Source organism: Rhinolophus ferrumequinum, chromosome 17 (assembly GCF_004115265.2).
Source record: "Rhinolophus ferrumequinum isolate MPI-CBG mRhiFer1 chromosome 17, mRhiFer1_v1.p, whole genome shotgun sequence".
Taxonomy (NCBI): Eukaryota; Metazoa; Chordata; class Mammalia; order Chiroptera; family Rhinolophidae; genus Rhinolophus; species Rhinolophus ferrumequinum.
Window position 1 is genome coordinate 60182032 of NC_046300.1, and position 19568 is coordinate 60201599.

The 19568-nt window shown below is 38.5% G+C and overlaps 1 protein-coding gene across 4 annotated transcripts in view; it reads left to right on the top strand.

The window, feature by feature from the left end:
* SLC25A26 (solute carrier family 25 member 26) overlaps positions 1–19568 on the top strand; it is a 148241-nt gene that overhangs the window by 111156 nt on the left and 17517 nt on the right. For all 4 annotated transcript variants that reach the window (XM_033131664.1, XM_033131665.1, XM_033131668.1 and 1 more), the window contains one exon: positions 5397–5441. In XM_033131664.1, the coding sequence (XP_032987555.1) occupies positions 5397–5441 (45 nt within the window). The remainder of the gene's footprint in view (positions 1–5396; positions 5442–19568) is intronic.

Consider the following 19568-nt stretch of genomic DNA (forward strand, 5'->3'; position numbering starts at 1 on the left):
ATATTGTATATTTTTAAAAATTTAGTAAAGCTTTTAGAAAACTATTATACAGTCAGTTTTTTAGGTTTTGATAATTTAATTGGAAATTCAGCACATTAGTTTCAGAAAGGACAGTCTCAGATCCTTTCATGGTTTGGTGACAAAAATACTAAACTAAATTTGACTCCTATTGTAGAACTTTGACATATGGGGTGGGGTATTGCTTATGAAGGTGACAAACTTCTCTAAGATTCTAGTTTCTAGTTTGTTAGCTTAAACTAATCTATTGACATTGATTCCCCTGTCCCCCCACTCACTGCCGTTTCCTGTCTGCATGGAAGACAGATTTTCTTTCTGTGGCCACTGTCCGGCCCAGGACCATCATTTCTTCCAGCAGAGTAAGAGAAATGATGTTAGACTCTTAATTTCTAATTAAGTGTAAATATTTTAGAAGTAATTTAATGCCCTTAATTCATGGGAAGTTTTAATGCCGTTAATTTAATGCCATTAATTCCTTCAAAATTGTGGTCTTTAACAAACAAACAAACACACACACACAAACACACACACTCAAATACCTATATTTTTTTAAATATATATTTTTTATTTTTCAATTACAGTTGACATACAATATTATATTAGTTTTAGGTGTACAACATAATGATCAGACATCTGTATAACTAACGAAGTAGCCACCCCAATAATTCTAGTACCCATGTGACACCATACATAGTTATTAAAATATTATTGACTGTTTTCCTTATGCTGTACCCTACATCCCCATGACTACTGTGTAGCAACCAATTTGTACTTCTTAATTCCTTCCCCCTTTTCACCCACCCCAACTCCCCTAACATCTGGCAACCATCAAAGTATTTCTGTATTTATTAGTCTGTTGCTGTTATGTTTGTTAGTTTATCATGTTCTTTAGATTCCACATATAAGTGAAATCATATGGTTTTTCTCTGTCTGCCTTACTCCACTCAGCAAAATCCCATGTAGGTCCTTCCATGTTGTTGCAGATGGCAAGATTTCACTCTTTTTTTATGGCCGAGTACTATTCCATTGTATATATGTACCACCCTTTCTTTATCCATTCATCCATTCAGGGACACCCAAGGTGCCTCCATATCCTGGCTATTGTAAATAATGCTGTAATGAACATATGGATGCACGTGTCCCTTTGAAGTACTCTTTTGGGTTTCTTCAGATAAACGCCCAGAAGTGGGATAACTGGGTCCTTCTTTGTCTCTTGTTATAGCCTTTGTTTTAAAGTCTATTTTGTCTGGTACAAGTATTGCTACTCCAGATTTTTTTGCTTGTTTCCATTTTCATGAAATATTTTTTTTCCATCCCTTTACTTTTGGTCTACGTGTGTATTTTGATCTGAAGTAAGTTTCTTCTAGGCAACATATGTAAGGGTCTTGTTTTCTTACCCATTCAGCCCCCTTATGTCTTTTGATTAGAGCATTTAATCCATTGAAAGTACTTGTTGATAGATGTGTAGTTATTGCCATTTTATTAATATTATTCATATTTTTTTATCTTTTTTTCTTCTTAAAGAAGTCCCTTTAACATTTCTTGTAATACTGGTTTGGTGGTTATGAACTTCTTTAGCTTTCTCTTGTCTGGGAAGCTTTTTATCTGAACTTAGATTTTAAATGATAACCTTGCTGGGTAGATTACCCTTGGTTGTTTGTCCTCACTTTTCATAACCCTGAATATTTTGTGCTAATCCTTTCTGGCCTGCAAAGTTTCTGTTGACAAATCAGCTGACAGTCTAATGGGAGCTCCCTTGTAGTTTACTAACTGCTTTCTCTTGCTGCTTTTAAGATTCTCTCTTTGAGTTGAACCTTTGGCATTTTAATTATGGTGTGTCTTGGTGTGGGCCTCTTTGGGTTCATTTTGTTTGGGACTCTCTGCACTTCCTGGGCTTTTATGTCTATTTCCTTCACCAGGTTAGGGAAGTTTTCTGTCATTATTTCTTCAAATAGGTTTTCAGTTACTTGCCTTCTCTCTTCTCCTTCTGGTACCCCTGTGATGTGAGTGTTGGTACTCTTGATTTTGTCCCAGAGACTCCTTAAAGTCTCCTCATTTGGGGGGATTATTTTTTTCTTTTTGCTGTTCTGAGTGGATGTTTTCTGCTACCTTAAGTTCCAAATTGCTGATTCAAACCTCTGCTTTATCCAATCTATTGTTCATTCCCTTTAATATATTCCACTTTTGTAGTCTTCATTTCTGACTGTTTTTTTTTTTTTATGTTTTCTATCTCCATTTTTATGTTTCCTATCACGTTGTTGAAGTTCCCCCTGAGGTCACTGAGCATCCTTATAACCAGTGTTTTGAACTCTGCATTTGGTAGATTGCTTATCTCCATTTTGTTTAGTTCTTTTTTGGAGCTTTTTTCTGTTCTTTAATTTGGGACATGTTTCCTTGCCCTCCCATTTTGGCTGCTTGACTATGTTTGTTTCTGTGTATTAGGTAGGGCTGCCATATCTCCTGGTATTAGTAGAGTGGCCTTATGTAGTAGTAGGTGTCCTGTAGGGCAGAGTGGCACAGTCTCCCTGGTCACCTGAGCTGGGTGCTGCTTGTGTGTCCCTTGTGGGGGTTGTGTGTGCCTCCTGTTGTAGTTAAGCCTTGATATTGACACATCAGTGGGAGGGATTGACCCTCAGGCTGATTGGTTGTGAGCACTGGCTGTGACTGCAGTGGAGGAGCTGTGGTGCAGGGGCTGACCCTGTGGAGCAGGATTCTATTTAGTGGGGCTCTCATGCCTGCCCAGTCTGCCCTTTGGGTGTGTCATCTGCAGAGGCAGCCAGGTGGTGCTCTGGCTCAGTCTGAAGATGGCCACTGGGCGTGTTGGCCCTGGAAACTCCTGGGAGGGGCTCTGCCACAGGCCATATTCAGCTAAAGCCTGAGCCCTGCCTGAGGCCACCTGGCATGAATCACCACGTGATCCCATGCTGGGCTTAGAGGTACCTGGGAGAGGCTAAGTTGTGAACTGAGGCTAGCTGCCACCAATTCCGGGTTTAGGGCTGCTTAGCAAGAGGTATGGGGTATGCTGAGGCCAGAAGCTGCTTGTTTGGAGTTTGTGAACCTTTGAGAGGTATTAGGAAAGTTTGTGGCATGAGCCAAGTCAGTCTGTTTGTGTGGAAAAGCCACTGGGCGTGTATTTGTGCCTAAAAGTAGGGTAGGGCAGGGTCTCTGGGAATCACCAGGGCCAGGCAAACAGTGTTAGCCACGTTGATGGAGACTCAGAAATGATGTCTGCCTGTGTCTACATGCTTGGAGGGAGGTGGGGTCAACAAAGGAACAATGGCTTCTGCCAGCACTTCTGTCTGGGAGAAAGCTGCCCTTCTAGTCTTTGCTCAGAAGCCAGACAACTTGGTTCCTTCCCTTACGTCCCTGGTGCCTTTTGAGCGGCTGCCCCAGCGCTGGAGTTCAGAGTGAGTGAGTGTGTCAGAGAGTAAGTCATGCATGGGCCCTTTAAGAGAAACGCCTGGGACTCCAGCCACACTCCGTCTCACTCAGCTACAATCTCTGCTGTTTTTCACAACCAGAAGTTGTGGAGTTTTCCCTTCTTGGTACTGGAACCCTGGGCTGAGGAGCCTGGTGTGGGGCTGGGACCTCTTGCTCCTCAGGGGGGACCTCTGTAGCCAAGATATCTTTCTGATTTTTAACTGCCACCCATGTGTGTGGGGACCAGCCCATTCTGCGTCACCACCACTCCTACCAGTCTCGATGTGACTTCTTCTGTATAAGACTTCTGCTCAGTTAGCCGTCAGGCTAGTTGTCATTTTAGTGTGGTCGTGAGAGGAGGCAAGCACAGCGTTTACCTCCTCCCCACATCCCCATATTGTCAGTGTTCACAGTCACGTTTACTGTCCACTTGGCACTGAACTGAAGACGGAATAACCGGCCCAGAGCCATGGCTTCTGGGCAGCAGCTTCCCCAGCACAGGCCCGTTGGCTGGTGTGTAGGGCCCACTGGAGTTAAGGTATTTTTACTTTAGGAAATATGGAGGTGCCTTCTATTTTAGAGTTTTAGAAAGCTCAATTAAAAACAAGTAGATTATACTGAGGGTGAATTTACTATATGCAGATAAATTCACTTAGTTGTATTTTAGGTAGAGTACTAGTCAGGGCTCTGGAGTCAGGTTCTGGACTTCTTACTTCCTAACTGTGTGCCTTTAGGCAAGTTATACAGCTTCTCTGAATCTCCGTCTCCTCATCTGTAAAATGGGGATGGTAATAATAGCTAACTGTCTTTTAGGGTTGTGAGGATTTAGTGAAATAAAACCTATGAAAGTGCTTATTAGCTCAGTGCCCGACACATGAAAAGTGCTTGGTAATTCTAGCTGTTATTGTCATACAACTAATTGTTAATACTTGTTACGTGTGTTGATTATCTCCACCACTCATACTTCATTACTACACGTTAATCTTCTCTCCTGTGTACTGGTCTCATATATATCTCAGGCTTCCAGGCCCTGTTCTACTTCCCGTCTCTTTTGGGCCCTCCACCCTTCCAACAGTGATAAGCTGCTCTTTTCTTGAGGGGTGCAGACTTCCAACATCAGTGTTCTGTTCCTCTAGTCCTGTTCTCAGCTTCCTCCTGCCAGTGGCTCTGTCTGTCTCCTCTCTTTCCCACCTCCTCACTCCATCCCCCTGCTTTGCCCTCTCTACCCTTTTCCTCACTCATCTCCCCCTTGTCTCTCTCCTTTCCTTCTTTCTTTCTTCCTTTCTTCCACACTCTTCTCTCTCTCCAACTTCTTTTTCCTCTATCTCCCCTTCATCTACCTCCCCCTTTTCCTTATCCTCTTCTTCTTTCTTGCCCTCTCTTTCTTGCTGCCCCTCTTTCCTTCTCTTTTTCACGTCTCCTCTTTTCCTCTCTGCCCTTTCTTATTTCTTTCCCTTCTCCGTTTCTCTCTCCCTTTTCTGGTCCTTTCCCTCTCTCCACCCACTCCCAACTTTTTCTCTCTCACCCTCTCTCTTCCCCTCCATCTCTCTTCTCATCCCATTTCCCTTTTGATCCTTAACACTTGTCATGCCAAGGAGTAGACAGCTCTAGCTCTTAAGTAGAAAAATGTCAAGTCTTTAAAGTCTATTACTTTTGATGGGAAATATTTATTTTGTTATTTCAGAAGCACTCCATATTGTGCTTCTCTTTCTATTTCAAAAGGATGTCACAACATCATTTTATGTGACTTGGGCTCAAGTAGAACTCTAAACGCAGTTACAGTTAACTTGTTTTCTAAAATCTGTATATACTAAACCTATAAATTGGTTTAATGTTAGCTTTATTATATAAAGTTAAAATGAAATAATGTTTCTAAATAATAATTATGGGTTCATACAGTAATGCTAGGCAAAGTCTAATGTTTTCTGCCTAATTTATTCAATTTTTTCTCTCTTCAGATTCCTTTCTCGTTGGTCCAGTTTCCCCTGTGGGAGTCCTTAAAAGTAAGTTTTCCAATCTTCATATAAAATTTCTAATTATCATAAATAACCAATAGTTTCAGTGTGGAATGGTAGAATATAATATTGACTAAATGTTTAAAAACTCAAAATTATTAAGAGTTGAAAATGTTTTGTGTGTGTGATTTGCATGCCAATTCAGTCTTCTAAACTTGTTCAGGTGTCTGTGGTACTGAGAAAGAAGCATATGGGTGCAACTGAAATCCTCAGATGTTAAGGAAAAAAACTGCTTTTCTTTCTTCTGTATTGCTGCTCTTTTTCCACCCAGTTGAATTTATTTCGCTTCATTATATCTCTGTCTTTCTGCCTCTTCCTACCCCCACCCCCCCGTGTGTGTGTGTGTGTGTGTGTGTGTGTGTGTGTGTGTGTAGAATTTAAGGAATAATAATGAGGATAAGTGGAAAAATGAAAGAAAGCAAGGCCCTGAATATTTGTAGGCCTAGGCCAGACCTCCCGCCCCACACCTACTGGTGGGCAGGAAGGAGCTGCAGGGGGCGTGCTCCTCTGCCCGCCTGCCAGCCCCTTCCATCTTTCCTGCTCACCCTTCTAGGCCTATGAGCCCCCAGTGAGAAGGCACAGAGTGTGGTGAATTGTGAGTAAGCCTCAGCAGGTCACTCATGTTTAAAAACAAACAAATGAATTTTTAAAAAACCTGTGTTCAGATATGCAGAGATGTATTTGTTTTTTTATCTTCTGATGCGATGATTTAAAAAATTGTGGGTCATGATATGAATTGTATGGGTGTTTGTCAACAATTTAAAGATGAGTAAAAAAGAAAATTATTAATAGAGAACATCTGTGTAGTAAGGATAAGTCTTATTCTGCAAAACTTTAGTGTCGTATGCTCTTTTACACACACATCTCTGTACTGGGTTACAATGTAAAATTATTTCTCACTGGATAATGATTCAAAGAATTAGAAAGCCTTTGTTCAAGTGAAATGGTTTATAAATGACCAAACTATAAAATGGCAAAGTATCTAGGTAGGCATTTGGTAATACAAAAAGTAAAGGAATTATTCCCATAGGCATGTGGAATTGGTAATCATAGAGTGCTCGTGCAGAATGTCTTTTGAAGAATAACAAAAATTATTTGGACTCTAAAAAATATTCTTTTGAGATTCTATACTGAGGATAATAAAATGACAAAACATTACTCATAAAACCTCTGGACTATTAACTGTTGAGAAATAGATCTTATAATTTATCAGATTTTAAGGAGTAATACAGTTTATTTAATGTAGTTTCTGGGATCATTCATGGTTGTTGTTTTGTTTGTTTTTGTTTTTACCATTTTCTCTGTGGTGCGTGGCGAGAATGGATTTCTCCGGCAGGGTTTCCAGGCATGATGTAACAGCTATCCAATGAGAAGGTCACAGTCCCTGAGCATAACACTCTCTTCTTTTGTGTGCGACAAAAGGACAGTGGAGCCAACAGCTGTCCCCAAACAAGACTCACTTTATTAGTGTCTCAATAAGCGGCATTCACGCAGCTCCTGCACACTCTCTCACGTCCATGCCCTATCTATGCATAGCAATGTTTTGAGGCCCAAAAAGGGTAAAGTCTGGGGTTTCTTTTCAGTATCAAGGACATTTGTGGTATTCTAGCTAGTTAAGAAATATCTAGATTTTTTCAGAGTAATCATAGATAAAATGTTAAGCTTTAACAATTTTCTTTGAGCAAATGTTAAAATATATATGGTACACACACACACACACACACACACACACACACTTAAGTCAGGGTTATTGAGGAATAACTTCCATTCAGGAAAATTCACCCTTTCTAAGTGTACATTTTTATGTTTATGACTGCCACCATAACCAAAATATAGAATATTTGTAGTAGTATCTTTTCCAGAATATCACATAAATAGAACCACACACTATTTAATATTTTGTGCCTGGCTTGTTTCACTTAATATGATTCTGTTGAGATTCATTTTTTTGCTTATACCAGTAGTCTCTTCCTTTTTGTCACTAAGTAGCGGTTCATTGTATGGATGTCCTACAATTTGTTTATCCATTTACTAGTTACATTTGAGTTGCTTCCTGTTTTTGATGATTGTGAATACAGCTGCTATAAATATTTGCATAAAGGTATTTGTGTGGACTGTATATTTTTATTCCTCTTGGGTAAGTACCTAGGAGTGGGGTTGCTGGGTCATAGGGAAAGTGTAAGTCTCATTTTGTAAGAAACTATGAAAGTGTTTTCCAAAGTGGCTGTGCCATTTTGCAACAATGTATGAGAGTTCCAGTTGCTTTGCATCCATGCCATTACTTGTTATTATTAGATTCTGAAACAGATTTTAGCCATTCTAATAGTTGTGTACTTGTATCTCATTGTGGTTTTAATTTGCAGTTCTCTCATGGCTAAATAATGTTGAGCATCTTTTCATATAACAGTTTTTTGTTTAAAAAAAGATATCCAAATGTGAAATCATAGTGCTTTTTAGAAATATACAATTTTTGGCATTTCTTTTATTTTTGTGTTTATGATTTTCCCATTTAAATTTGCTTTTGCCACTACAGAGAGATTGTATTATATGGAAGGGTATCTCTATTATGTTCATGTGGAAATTCAACTCAGGAAAATTTTCTCAGCAGGACGTTAGCAGACTGCGTGCATGTTGTGCTGTGAGGAGTGGGAACCGGGCGATGGGGACGGCCACGTTCATCCTAGCCCTACTCTGCCTAAAATCAAAGGTTTCCCCTTTCTTCTACAGTCACTCTGCTGTTGTCTCCCTGATTTCTGGTCATCGTAGGATTAGGTTGGTGCAAAAGTAATTGTGTTTTTTGCAATTATTTTTAACTTTTAAATGCAATTAGTTTTGCACCAATCTAATGGTATTCCCCTGATTCCTTGAAGTCTCAAACCCCAAATTACAATCTGAGTATCTTCTTTGTCTTACTCCATGTCACGTCACGTCACGTGACGTCACGTCACGTCGTTCACCACGTTGGTGACCGTAACTGTGGAGCCTGTGGCCTCCTTTTTACTGGATGGATTCTTATTAACTTACTATCTCTGGACTAAGTTAACAGTTCTTCTATCTTCTCATCTGTTCTACACCTTGAATTTGTGTGACCTTTCTTAAACATCTCTTAGAAGTTCTCAGAAATGTATAACTTTCTAAAAGTAGCACATGACATTGTTAGCGCTGAGGGATGTCTACACTGTGTTCTTCCTGGTTTTTCCAGCTCCCCTCCACTTACATATTTTTTTGCAAAATCATTTCCCCCGGCCAGAATAGGTTCTTCACTGCCCCTGTTCTTTGGCTCCTTTCTGAAACGTGCCTGCGGGGGTCCAAATACTATGTGTCTTTTAAAGCCAATTCAGTTTTTGTTTTTTTCTCCTCTTTCTTTTGCTTGAAGTCTTTTAATCCAGGCTCTGAAGATTTCCCCTCTTACCTAGCATTTGGCTATATTGCTGATTTTGATTTAGTCATGCCCTATATTATGTTTAAAACATCTCAGAACTAAGCAATTAAGCCTTAGCGTATTTGAACAAGGCCTCATCCCCTTTCATTTATAGCGAAGTGACACGTGGTTGGGATGCATGTGCTGCCCGCCCACTCTGAGCTGCACATTGTTCCGTTTCTCAGCACTGCAGAGCCGAGTAGGGCATAGTTAATGGCCCTGGGAACTTAGAGCCTCTCAGAGAGGTACACACCCCCAGGTAATGTCACGGTCAAGTGCCTGTAACTGAAGACTCTCCAGGTAATGTGGGAGCCAGTCCCCCTGCCTCCCCAAATCATGTCACTGTATTCTCTCTCATTTCTTATATATAGAGAGGGTGCCAAAAAAATGTATATACATTTTAAGAAAGGAAAAGACTGTGTTGAAATTGTAATACTGAATATGTACCGATAACAAAAGATGAATACATCATGTTTGACTTCTGCAATTACAAGAGGTGCTCCAAGTGGTGACCATCAGCATAACTTTAATACAGTTTTTTCCTTTCTTAAAATGTGTATACATTTTTTGGCACCCTCTGTGTGTGTGTGTGTGTGTGTGTGTGTGTGTGTCTGTGTATATATTTATAATACATATGCTTATAAAAAAGAGTTTAGATGAAAGAAGACTAGACACCATAAAGAGGAGGGAAGTAAAAGGAGTAGATTATCATATCCAGAACTTCTGAGATAATTTTTCTTTAGGATTTACGTGAGTTTGGAACTTTCTGACAGCCCAACAAAAAGAAGAGCATGAGAGATTACATGGTTCTTCTTACCTGGTAAAGACCCATAGCTTATTGTGTGATATTGTCCCTTGGCTTTGGACCCCAGCCGCTGAGCTACAGCCTCATGCGACCACTTCCCAGCTGACACCCTCACTCAGATGTCTTAGGGTGACCTGTTCAGAACAGAGCTCTTGGTGTTTATTCTCCTTCTCGTCAACCTGTTCCTTCCTCATCTCTTGCTTGAATTACTGCATTGGCCTGTCACATGGCCTCCTTGATTCCATTCTTGCTTCTCTAAAGTGTCTTTTCTTCCCAACAGCCAGAGTGATCTTTTAAAGAAATAAAGAAATAAACCAGGTCATACTGTTGTCTGCTAAAACCCTGCAGTGACATCTCTTTGAAAGAAGTTTTAACTGTGGCTGAGAGTGGCCTCTGCATCTGGCCCCTACCTGCTCGCTGACTATCTCCCGTCCCATGCCTCCCCTTCTGCACGCCAGCCGCAGTGTGTCCTCGCTCACGTGTCACCTGAGAGAGGCATTTCTTACCCACCCCTCTTAGAGTGGACCTTCCCTCCTTCCCTCCTTAGTAATCCCAACGCCTGGTTCTTTCCTTCCTAGCGTTTTAATAACACTTTATTTAGTCATGCACTTGTTGTCACCTGACTACATCCTTGGAAGACCCCCTGTGTCTTGAGCAGATGTGCCTTGAGCAGGTTCCAGGTGCAGGCTGAGCAGCACACAGGTGGCCCCTGAACAGCACAGGGAAGGGCAGCGACCCCATGCCGCCGAACACCTGCACGTGACTGAAGTTGCCCCTCTGCATGCAGGGATCGGAAATACTGTTTTTGATCTGCAGTTGGTTGAATGGGAAACCCAGGAGTACAAAGGGGTGACTGCATATTTACTGAAAAAACTCCATGTAGAGGTGGACCCGCACAGTCCAAACCCGTGTTGTTTGAGGGTCAACTGGATATTTAGTAGCATTTCATTCATGTCACACAAAACCCAGGGAAGTCAGCCTTGTTCTCCCTGCTAAACAAGGAAACCGGGGCTCAGAGACTTGTCTTCATCTAGTTCCCCAAGTCCCTGGTTTCCTGTCCAGCACCCTTTTACTGTGTTAACGTCGTTAATGATACCTGCAGTAACAAAAACAATCATAATACCTAACGTTTCTCAGTTACAATGTGCCAGGTACTGTGATAACCACTTTCCATGGATTATCTCCTATTAATCTTCAGGACACTTCTTTGAGCTGGGTGCTGTATGGTCTTCATTTTGTAGCTGGTGTCTTGCCCAAGGCTGGGGGGATTTACTTATTAAGTGGGACAGGTGGGATTTGAACCAGGCGGTCTGACTGCAGAGTTGATGTTCTTAATGATTTTACTCATAACTCTGCACATAGCGCACGATATCTTTAATAATGTTTTCGCTGTTTCATATGCTCAAAAGTTGCTAAAAAGTCGAGGTCCTATTATATCACATCAGCTTATTTAAGGCATTTCTGCAAATAGTGTTGATTCCTTCAGTTGATGATGTAAAGCTTAAAAACCCTGGTTAGTGTTTCCCAGACCAGCTCTCCCAAACAGCCCTGGTCCTGCTGCCCGCCCCGCGCGGGCAGAGGTGGAACAGTGTTCACCTCACAAGTCAGCGCTCAGTGACCAGCCACCATGGGCACGGAGAGTTCATGGTGATGAGTGGAGGAGACCACGGTTTCCCACGGCTTTTGTTTAATTCCTCACAGGCTTTGCTTATTGGAGGAAGGAACTTTGTCTTCTGCTCATTTGTGTTTATGTTTACATTCCTTATAGTTCTGTCTTTTACACAACAGGTGTTTATAACTATTTACTAATTGTTTGAAGGTTAACATTCTTTTTCAAGTTCAATGCAAAGTTGGCTAACTGTACATTAACTGTTTTGTTTCTAATTGGTTTCTTTTAAAAGTATGTTCACAGCTGTAGCAGATTTACTCAGCTTATTAAACAATAAGCATATTTTGAAAGACATGATAAAATTTCTTATAAGAATGTCATTTTTTTATTGTCTGAAAATTTAACATCAGTTAGAAGTACAGCGTAAAGGATTGTTAAGGAGCTGCTAGGTCTAAATAGCTTTGCTTCTAACTTTTGTAACAAGGTGTTACAAAGCTGCAAAGCAATAGCTAGTAGAAATGCAAGCTTTGAGCTCAGACGCAACTTTGAAGCAAAATGAAAATAAAACGAGTTTGGTTAGCAAAGACTATGGCCTTGTGCTGATGATGTTCTAAGATAAAATCATAGCTTTGTAATAGAAATTCGGCCAGTGGATTATAATGTCATGTATAGTACAGGGTACAAAATACCACGTTTCTCCGAAAAGAAGACCTCACCGGACCATCAGCTCTAATACGTCTTTTGGAGCAAAAATTAATATATAAGACCTGTTCTTATTTTACTATGAGACCCGGTATCATTATATTATATTAATATAATTAATATAATATAATATAATATAATATAATATAATATAATATAATATAATATAAAATAGAATAGAATAGCAGGTCTTATATTAATTTTTGCTCCAAAAGACACATTAGAGCTGATGTCTTAGTGGAGCTAGGTCTTATTTTCGGGGAAACATGGTAATTACTTAGATTTTTCATTTACATTTTGTAAACCTTTTAAACAGCCAGTACTTTATGAAAACTATGTTTTTATTCAAGTTGAAGAGTAAATAACTTGTTTATTATTATTGATTCTTATTTTATTAATAGTTAAAATGTCTCTCGCCACCCAGGGCCCACAACAAAGTTCTCCCATACCTTTAGTAATATAAACAAAATAATAGTAACTTAGAAGATGCTCATTGTTCAGGGTCTCCACATACATTATTTCATAAGACTGTTGAGAATAGAGGCTTGTCAGTGTACCTCTTTCTACAGAAATGGGGTTTGTCAGTGTTAAGTCCCTCATCTTTCATTTTAACCATTTTTAAAATAAAAATCTCTTTAAAAGATGGTTCAGCATTTAAACATAGCAAGCCAGGTATGCTTTTTGTGCTGATTCACAGTCAACATCATAAGCGTCAGTTAGAATAATCTGGTTTTCTGTAAATGTTACTCAGTGATATATTTAGACATTGTTAACATGAATGGGACGTCTTGTCTCTACCCCAAACTAAGAAGACATACGGATCCATGAAGCTCAGAGAATCCCTTATCAGAATAAATACCTCTCCAGTAAGACGTAACCGTACATAACCCAAAATATTATTTCTAACTATAAAACCTAAACATGACTAAGCAAACTCAGCATTTGCTTTTGCTCAAGAATGATAAATGAAATGTCTTTCCTTTAATTACCAGCACCGTCATTCATTAAAGACTTTCTTACAGATTCTTATTATCTTTACCACCTTACTTATCTAGAAGGCAAGTATCTAAATGTCGCAACCAAGCAAAATATAATTTAACCAAAAAAAAAAAAAAAAGGTACAAATCAACCCACACAGAGTTGGTGGTATTTATACATCTCAGGATAGTTTCAGTCCAGTTGCCTTTATAACCAAAATTCGCCTGTGTATTTTAAATGATCTGTAGTTATCAGTTAGGTATATCCAATTTTAATTATGGAAACTAATTCTATAGGAGAAGTCTGTTTTAGCCACTTGATTATATTGCAAGAGCCACTGTATGTCAAAGGTAAAAGCTTAATTGTGGTTCCGAATTATATTTTATATTCTCTTTGGTTTAAAACTTTGCTTCGGAAATCTTTTTTTCAGACATGTTAGTATATGAATACTTTACAGAGAGATCGTTCACTTAATTGACTATAAAACATTAGGGAGATGAAGCTTTGTTTTTACAGTATATGTGCAGAAGCTACACAGGAGCTGGATCTTACTAGTCTGGAGAGCATTTGCATGAAATTGTCTGCTGTCTTTGATGTGTTATAAAATTATGTCAGTAGGTTGACAGCAGTGACACCTACATGGGGGATTTCTTTCTGTTGTCTCAAATAAATTATCATCTGATGTTATTAATTTGGAATTGAGTAGATGATTCTGTACACATACCTATCCTTGTACCAAAAAAAGCATTTGGTATTTCATAATCTTGCAAAATGGGAAACACATAACTACTTTTGAATACAACAGCTGAAGAAGTCCTGATTTTAAGTTTTCCTGAACTAAAGCCAGAACACTTGTTTTCAATTTGTTATTCATTCATAAGGCAATAGTGGATATTTGGGTGGGGTTTTTGAAGTAAGAACCAAAAGCAAAGCCTTTTCTTTGTGTTTGACTTTAATAGAAATGCCTGATCCAGACTCTGACTTGTATGTAGCTGTTCTGTTTCACAGTATCTTGCCAGGTGTTCGCCTTATCCTGTGAGTGAATACTGGGGCTAATTGCTGTTCCCCCGGGGCGGGGGCGGGGACAGCCAGATTGCATCATGCTGTTCTTCTCGGACAGGCCTGAAAGATGAGTGAAGAATCACTTGGGAAACTAGAACATCCTGATTGTTTTTGTGGTGATACCACTAAATATTCATGATTTCTCAGAATAGTCTCATGGACAGTAGAAATATAATTGAAAAAAAAAACAGGCGAATGATTAAAAATTACATACCTTAAAGGTTTAAAAGAATGTGTATGTTGAAAATCAATTAAGGTCTGTATCTTAGTAGTATTGTACCTATTTTAATCTGTTTTGGTAATTGTATTATGGTTCTAGAACATGTCAACATTAGGGAAAGCTGGATAAAGGTAGATGGGGACTGTACTATTTTTGCAACTTTTCTGTAAGTCTAACATTATTTCGAAATGAAATTTTCTAATAAGTTCTCAGAAATATTTTCCAATCAACCAATGTTAAGAAAACTGAAGAAAAGCCCTAGAGACTAAGCTATGAACCAGACACCAGGCAGGCAGGGGCTGAGGATAGGGCAGTGGGCCCCGTGACTGCTCCTGTCATGCTTGAATCTTGCAGTTCTGCTATGCTTGTCTTGGTCTCTTGTCACTTACTAGTTGACATTCCTAATCAAAAGAAAAACAGAAGGAAAAATAACACAGAGGCGAAATTAAGAACATGTCTGACTGCCAGTCTCATTACTTAAACTTGAAATTTCTTGTTAACCTGAGATATAAACACACATGCATGGATTCATCTGGAAATTTCATTTTTTATTTGAAAGTAGAAAGGACACAGAACATTGAATTGGAATAAATAAGTTAAAATGACCACCTGCTTTTTATTCTTATTTATTTTGGTGCACAGCCTCCACCATATGATTCTTCTTCACATTTGGACTCACTTTCTGCCCCTCACCTCCGGGCCCCCGAGTCATTTATCTGCCTTTTACAGGAATGATCATTAGACCTCTTTGGCAATGGAAATGGTTATTTGAGAAATTATGGCAATTTAAAATTTTCTGGTGTTCAGATAGACCCTTAAAAAAATCCTCCATTACAAACCCACATTATTTAAACAACTTTTATTGACATCAAAATATTTTCTTTAATAACATGCATATTATAATGTAACTCCAGTGGAAACTGAGCTGTGTATGGTAGTGAACAGTCTTACAATGTTGTGTATGTACTGTTCTGTCTACAAGACACATGGCTTTGGGGGAACTGAATAACCAGCTTCAGCTCTCCCAAATACTCGGTGTGTGACCTCAGGGGAGTTACTTCACATCTCTTAGCACCTGCCCACACCTGTGTTTGTGGATGAGAACACACACGTCCCCACATTAAGTGAGAAATGTAAAATCTTTAGCATAGTGCCTGGAACCTGCTAGCTACTTAGCAAGTGGTAACTACTATTGTCAATAGTAATCACTTATACTGTTGCCTACACTGTGTTTTTATTCCATTTTCCAGTCTATTCTTGAATTATTTGAAAGTCATGCACAATAATATTGACAGTTCTAGTGAGGAAGTTTCCCTGCCTTTCCAGCCGGTTTCTTGTTGCTCTCAATCCCCCAGTCCCTCCACAGACGTAAGCAGATGTGTGATTTCAAAACATGTGCATCGCTCGGATCAGTACTTTTCACCAGTCAGACTCTTGTTGTTATTGGTGGTGGTGTTTTAATGGATTTAAAGTTGCTCCCAAATGAATCATTTGTAAAGAACACTCATCTTTTTTGCTTGGTCTCAATATTTTTTCCCCAAAGTGTCTGTGTTCAGAAAATTCCTCATTTAAAAGAAAAAAAATTACAAACTCATATTATTTAAAGCAAGTTGTTTTGGGCATTGGCATAGTTTATTCATTCACTTGGGTATTTTAATAATATTCCATTAAAAACTATGATCTGTATGTAGAAGTAAAGTGTCTTATAAATTTCATTCTATTTGCTATCGAGGCAACTATAACCTGTAGTCCAAATCTAAGTGTGTTTATACTCTGTACCAGATGGTCTTATTCAGTCCCCAGTTCTGCTATTAACTACCTGCTCAAACTTTGGCAAGTTACTTAACTTCTCTGAGCCTCAACTCCCTTGTCTATGAAATGAGAGTAAGATGGCACATAACTCAGAAGATCAGGGTTAGGATTACAAAAGTCATTGTATACAAAATGTTTAGTGCCTAAACGTAGTAAGTTCTGGATGTGTTTATTGTGGTTGCTGATATAATCGCTATTTTTATCGTGCTCTGTGTTTGCCAGTGAGGTTTCTCACTTGATTCTAAACCTTTTGGTTCTAGAGATATTTAGATATTTACTATTATCCTTTTCAAATATAAAATGATTTCTTTATATGTTCTTTCTAAATTATTCTGGCCAGGTGAGCATGGAAAGTTATGCTTATCTATGGAGATTCCATTTTTAAACTGTGTCTTCAGCCATGGAGTCTATTTTGATTACGTGTTGTTTTTCCCCTGGTAACCAAATTTTTTTTCTCCTGGATTGCATCAGGCACCTCTGTGAAGCTTTCTCCATCACCTCTTTTCTGTCTGTTATAATCCTCTTCTGTTCCCACTGTAACCCATCAAATATTAGACCTAGGGACTACTGTTTTTTTCCCCCCTGACTCTACAGTGCCTGACACCTAGAAGGTACTCAGTAAATATTGAATTTATGAATTATATAACATCATTGATTGTTTCCTCTTGTATGACATGTCGTTCACATCTTGTTATTTGTTCTTCATGGTTGCTTATAAACTCAGCATTATTAATATTTTAAGTCTATTTGAGCAAACTTTCGCTCTTTGGAACCCTTGAAGATATAAGTACATTGACAGAGGATGACCTTCAGTCATTATCAAAAGTCCAGTTTATGTTTCACATTTCTTTTCTAAAGGATCAGCAAAGTAAGTAATAGTGTTAAAACTGGCATTAGCCTGATAATATACACCCTTTAGTGCATTTACTAAAGAAATACCACATACTACACTTAATGACAAGACTGTCTTTAGAAAGCTGTTCTTTTTTTTAAAAAAACCTTTTGTTAGCTTATCTAGTTCCATAAGTAAAGTTATAAATATCTATTTCTTAGCTGCACTCTTAGTCCAGTGAATTTAATAAATACACTTTTCAAGTAACCGTCTTCATCAGTTAGGTAAACGAAAATATTAGAGTCTGACACCACACTTTATTATATATATCTAAAGTTCACATAACTAGGTGTCTTCTTAAGAAAAGGTGTTCCCTGATTTCAAACTATATTACAAAGCTGTAGTAATTAAAACAGTACGGTATGGGTATAAAAGCAGACACATAGATTGATGGAACAGAATAGAGTGCCCAAAAATAAACTCACAGATACATTGTTAATTAATTTATGACAAAGGAACTAAGAATATACAATGGGGAAAGGACAGTCTTTTCAATAAATGGTGTTGGGAAAATTGGACAGCACATGCAAAAGAATGAAATTTGACCACTATTTTACACCATATACAAAAATTAACTCAAAATGGATTAAAAGACTTGAAGTAAGAACAAAAACCGTAAAACTCCCAGAGGAAACATAAGTGGTAAGCTCCTTGACATAGGTCTTGGTGATGATTTTTTGAATTTGACACAAAAAGCAAAAGCAACAAAAGCAAAAATAAACAAGTAAGACTACAATAGACTAAAAACCTTCTGCACAGTGCAGGAAACCATCAATAAAATGAAAAGGTAACCTACTAAGTGGGAGAAAATATTTGAAAATCTTATCTGATAAGGGACTAATATTCAAAATACGTAACTTATACAACTCAATAGCAACAACAACAAAATCCCAAATAATCCAATTAAAAAATGAGCAAAAAATCTGAATAGACATATTTCCAAAGGAGACATACAGCTGGCCAACATGTCCATGAAAAGATGCTCAACATCATTAATCATTAAGGAAATCACAATCAAAACCACAATGAGATATCATCTCACACGTGTTAGAATGGTTATTATCAAAAAGACAAGAAATAACAAGTGTTGGTAAGTATATAGAGAAAAGGGAACCCTGTGCACTGTTGGTGAGAACATAAATTGGTGCAGCCACTGAGGAAAACAGTATGGAGGGTCCTCAAAAACTTCAAAATAGAACTATCTCATGACCCAGTAATTCCACTTCTGGGTATTTATACAAAGGAAACAAAAACTAACTCAAAAGGATAGCTGCACCTCTGTGTTGTTGCGGCATTATTTACAATATCTAAGATAGGGAAACAACCTAAGTGTTCATCAGTGGATGAATGGATAAAGCAATTGTGGTATATAAGATCGGAAAATTAAGTTCAAGAACTTGTTGCACTGGTGTTGTTAACCTTTTTTGAAATCAGAGGGAGGGATTATTAATTATGAATTTGGAGAAACTGGACAGTTAATCAAGTTTACTATTTGGAAGTGCTGAAAAGGCTGCTTGGAAAAGTTAGAAGACCTGAAGTTTTCGCCAGCAATTCAAGGCTCTTGCATCACGACAATGCACCAGCTCACACAGTACTGTCTGCAAGGGAGTTTTTAGCCAGTAAACAAATAACTGTATTGGAATACCCTCCCTACTCACCTGATATGGACCCCAATGACTTCTTTCTTTACCCAAAGAGAAAGGAAATATTGAAAGGAAGACATTTTGATGACATTCAGGACATCAAGGGTAATACAATGACAGCTCTGATGGTCATTCCAGAAAAAGTACCAAAATTGATTTGAAAGGTGGACTAGGCACTGGTGTCAGTGCACAGCTTCGCAAGGGGAGTACTTCGAAGGTGACTATAGTGATATTCAGCAACGAGGTATTTAGCACTTTTTCTAGGATGAGTTCTCAAACTTCATTGTCAGCCCTCATATATACACAATGGAATATTATTCAGCCATTAAAAAGAACAAAATCTCGCCATCTGTGACAACATGGATGGACCTCGAGGGTATTATGCTAAGTGAAATAAGTCAGAGAAGGACAAATACTGCATGATCTCTCTTATATATGGACTCTTAAGAAAAATCAAGTTCATAAACAGAGAAGACATTGGTGGCTGCCAGAGGCAGGGATGGGGGACTGGAGTAATGGGTTAAGGGGGTCAAAAGGTAAAAATACAATTAAAAAAACCCAGTAAATTAACGTTAAAAAGTTGTTAGGAAAGTTGACAAACAGGGCCCTATATATGTCTTGATTTATTAATATGACATCTCCATTTCTCTAGCAACCCTCTCAACCTTGCAAGTATATTTTCAGTGGGGAAGTATGGAGAGTAGGAATTACTAACTTTACTGTTCTTCTTTCAGTTGTGATATAGTTGATCATACCTAACAATGTCATGCTGCCATCAGTAGGTCGTTACACTATTCTAACCACTTTAATTAATATATTCAAGAGGTCTTTTTTCTAAGACTTGTCATCATTACTGCAGTGCATACCATTATGCTTGAGGTCTTACGCAGTGCAGTAAGGCAAGAAAAAGAAATAAATAATCCAAATTGGAAAGGAAGAAATAAAACTGTCTTTATTTATAGATGATATGA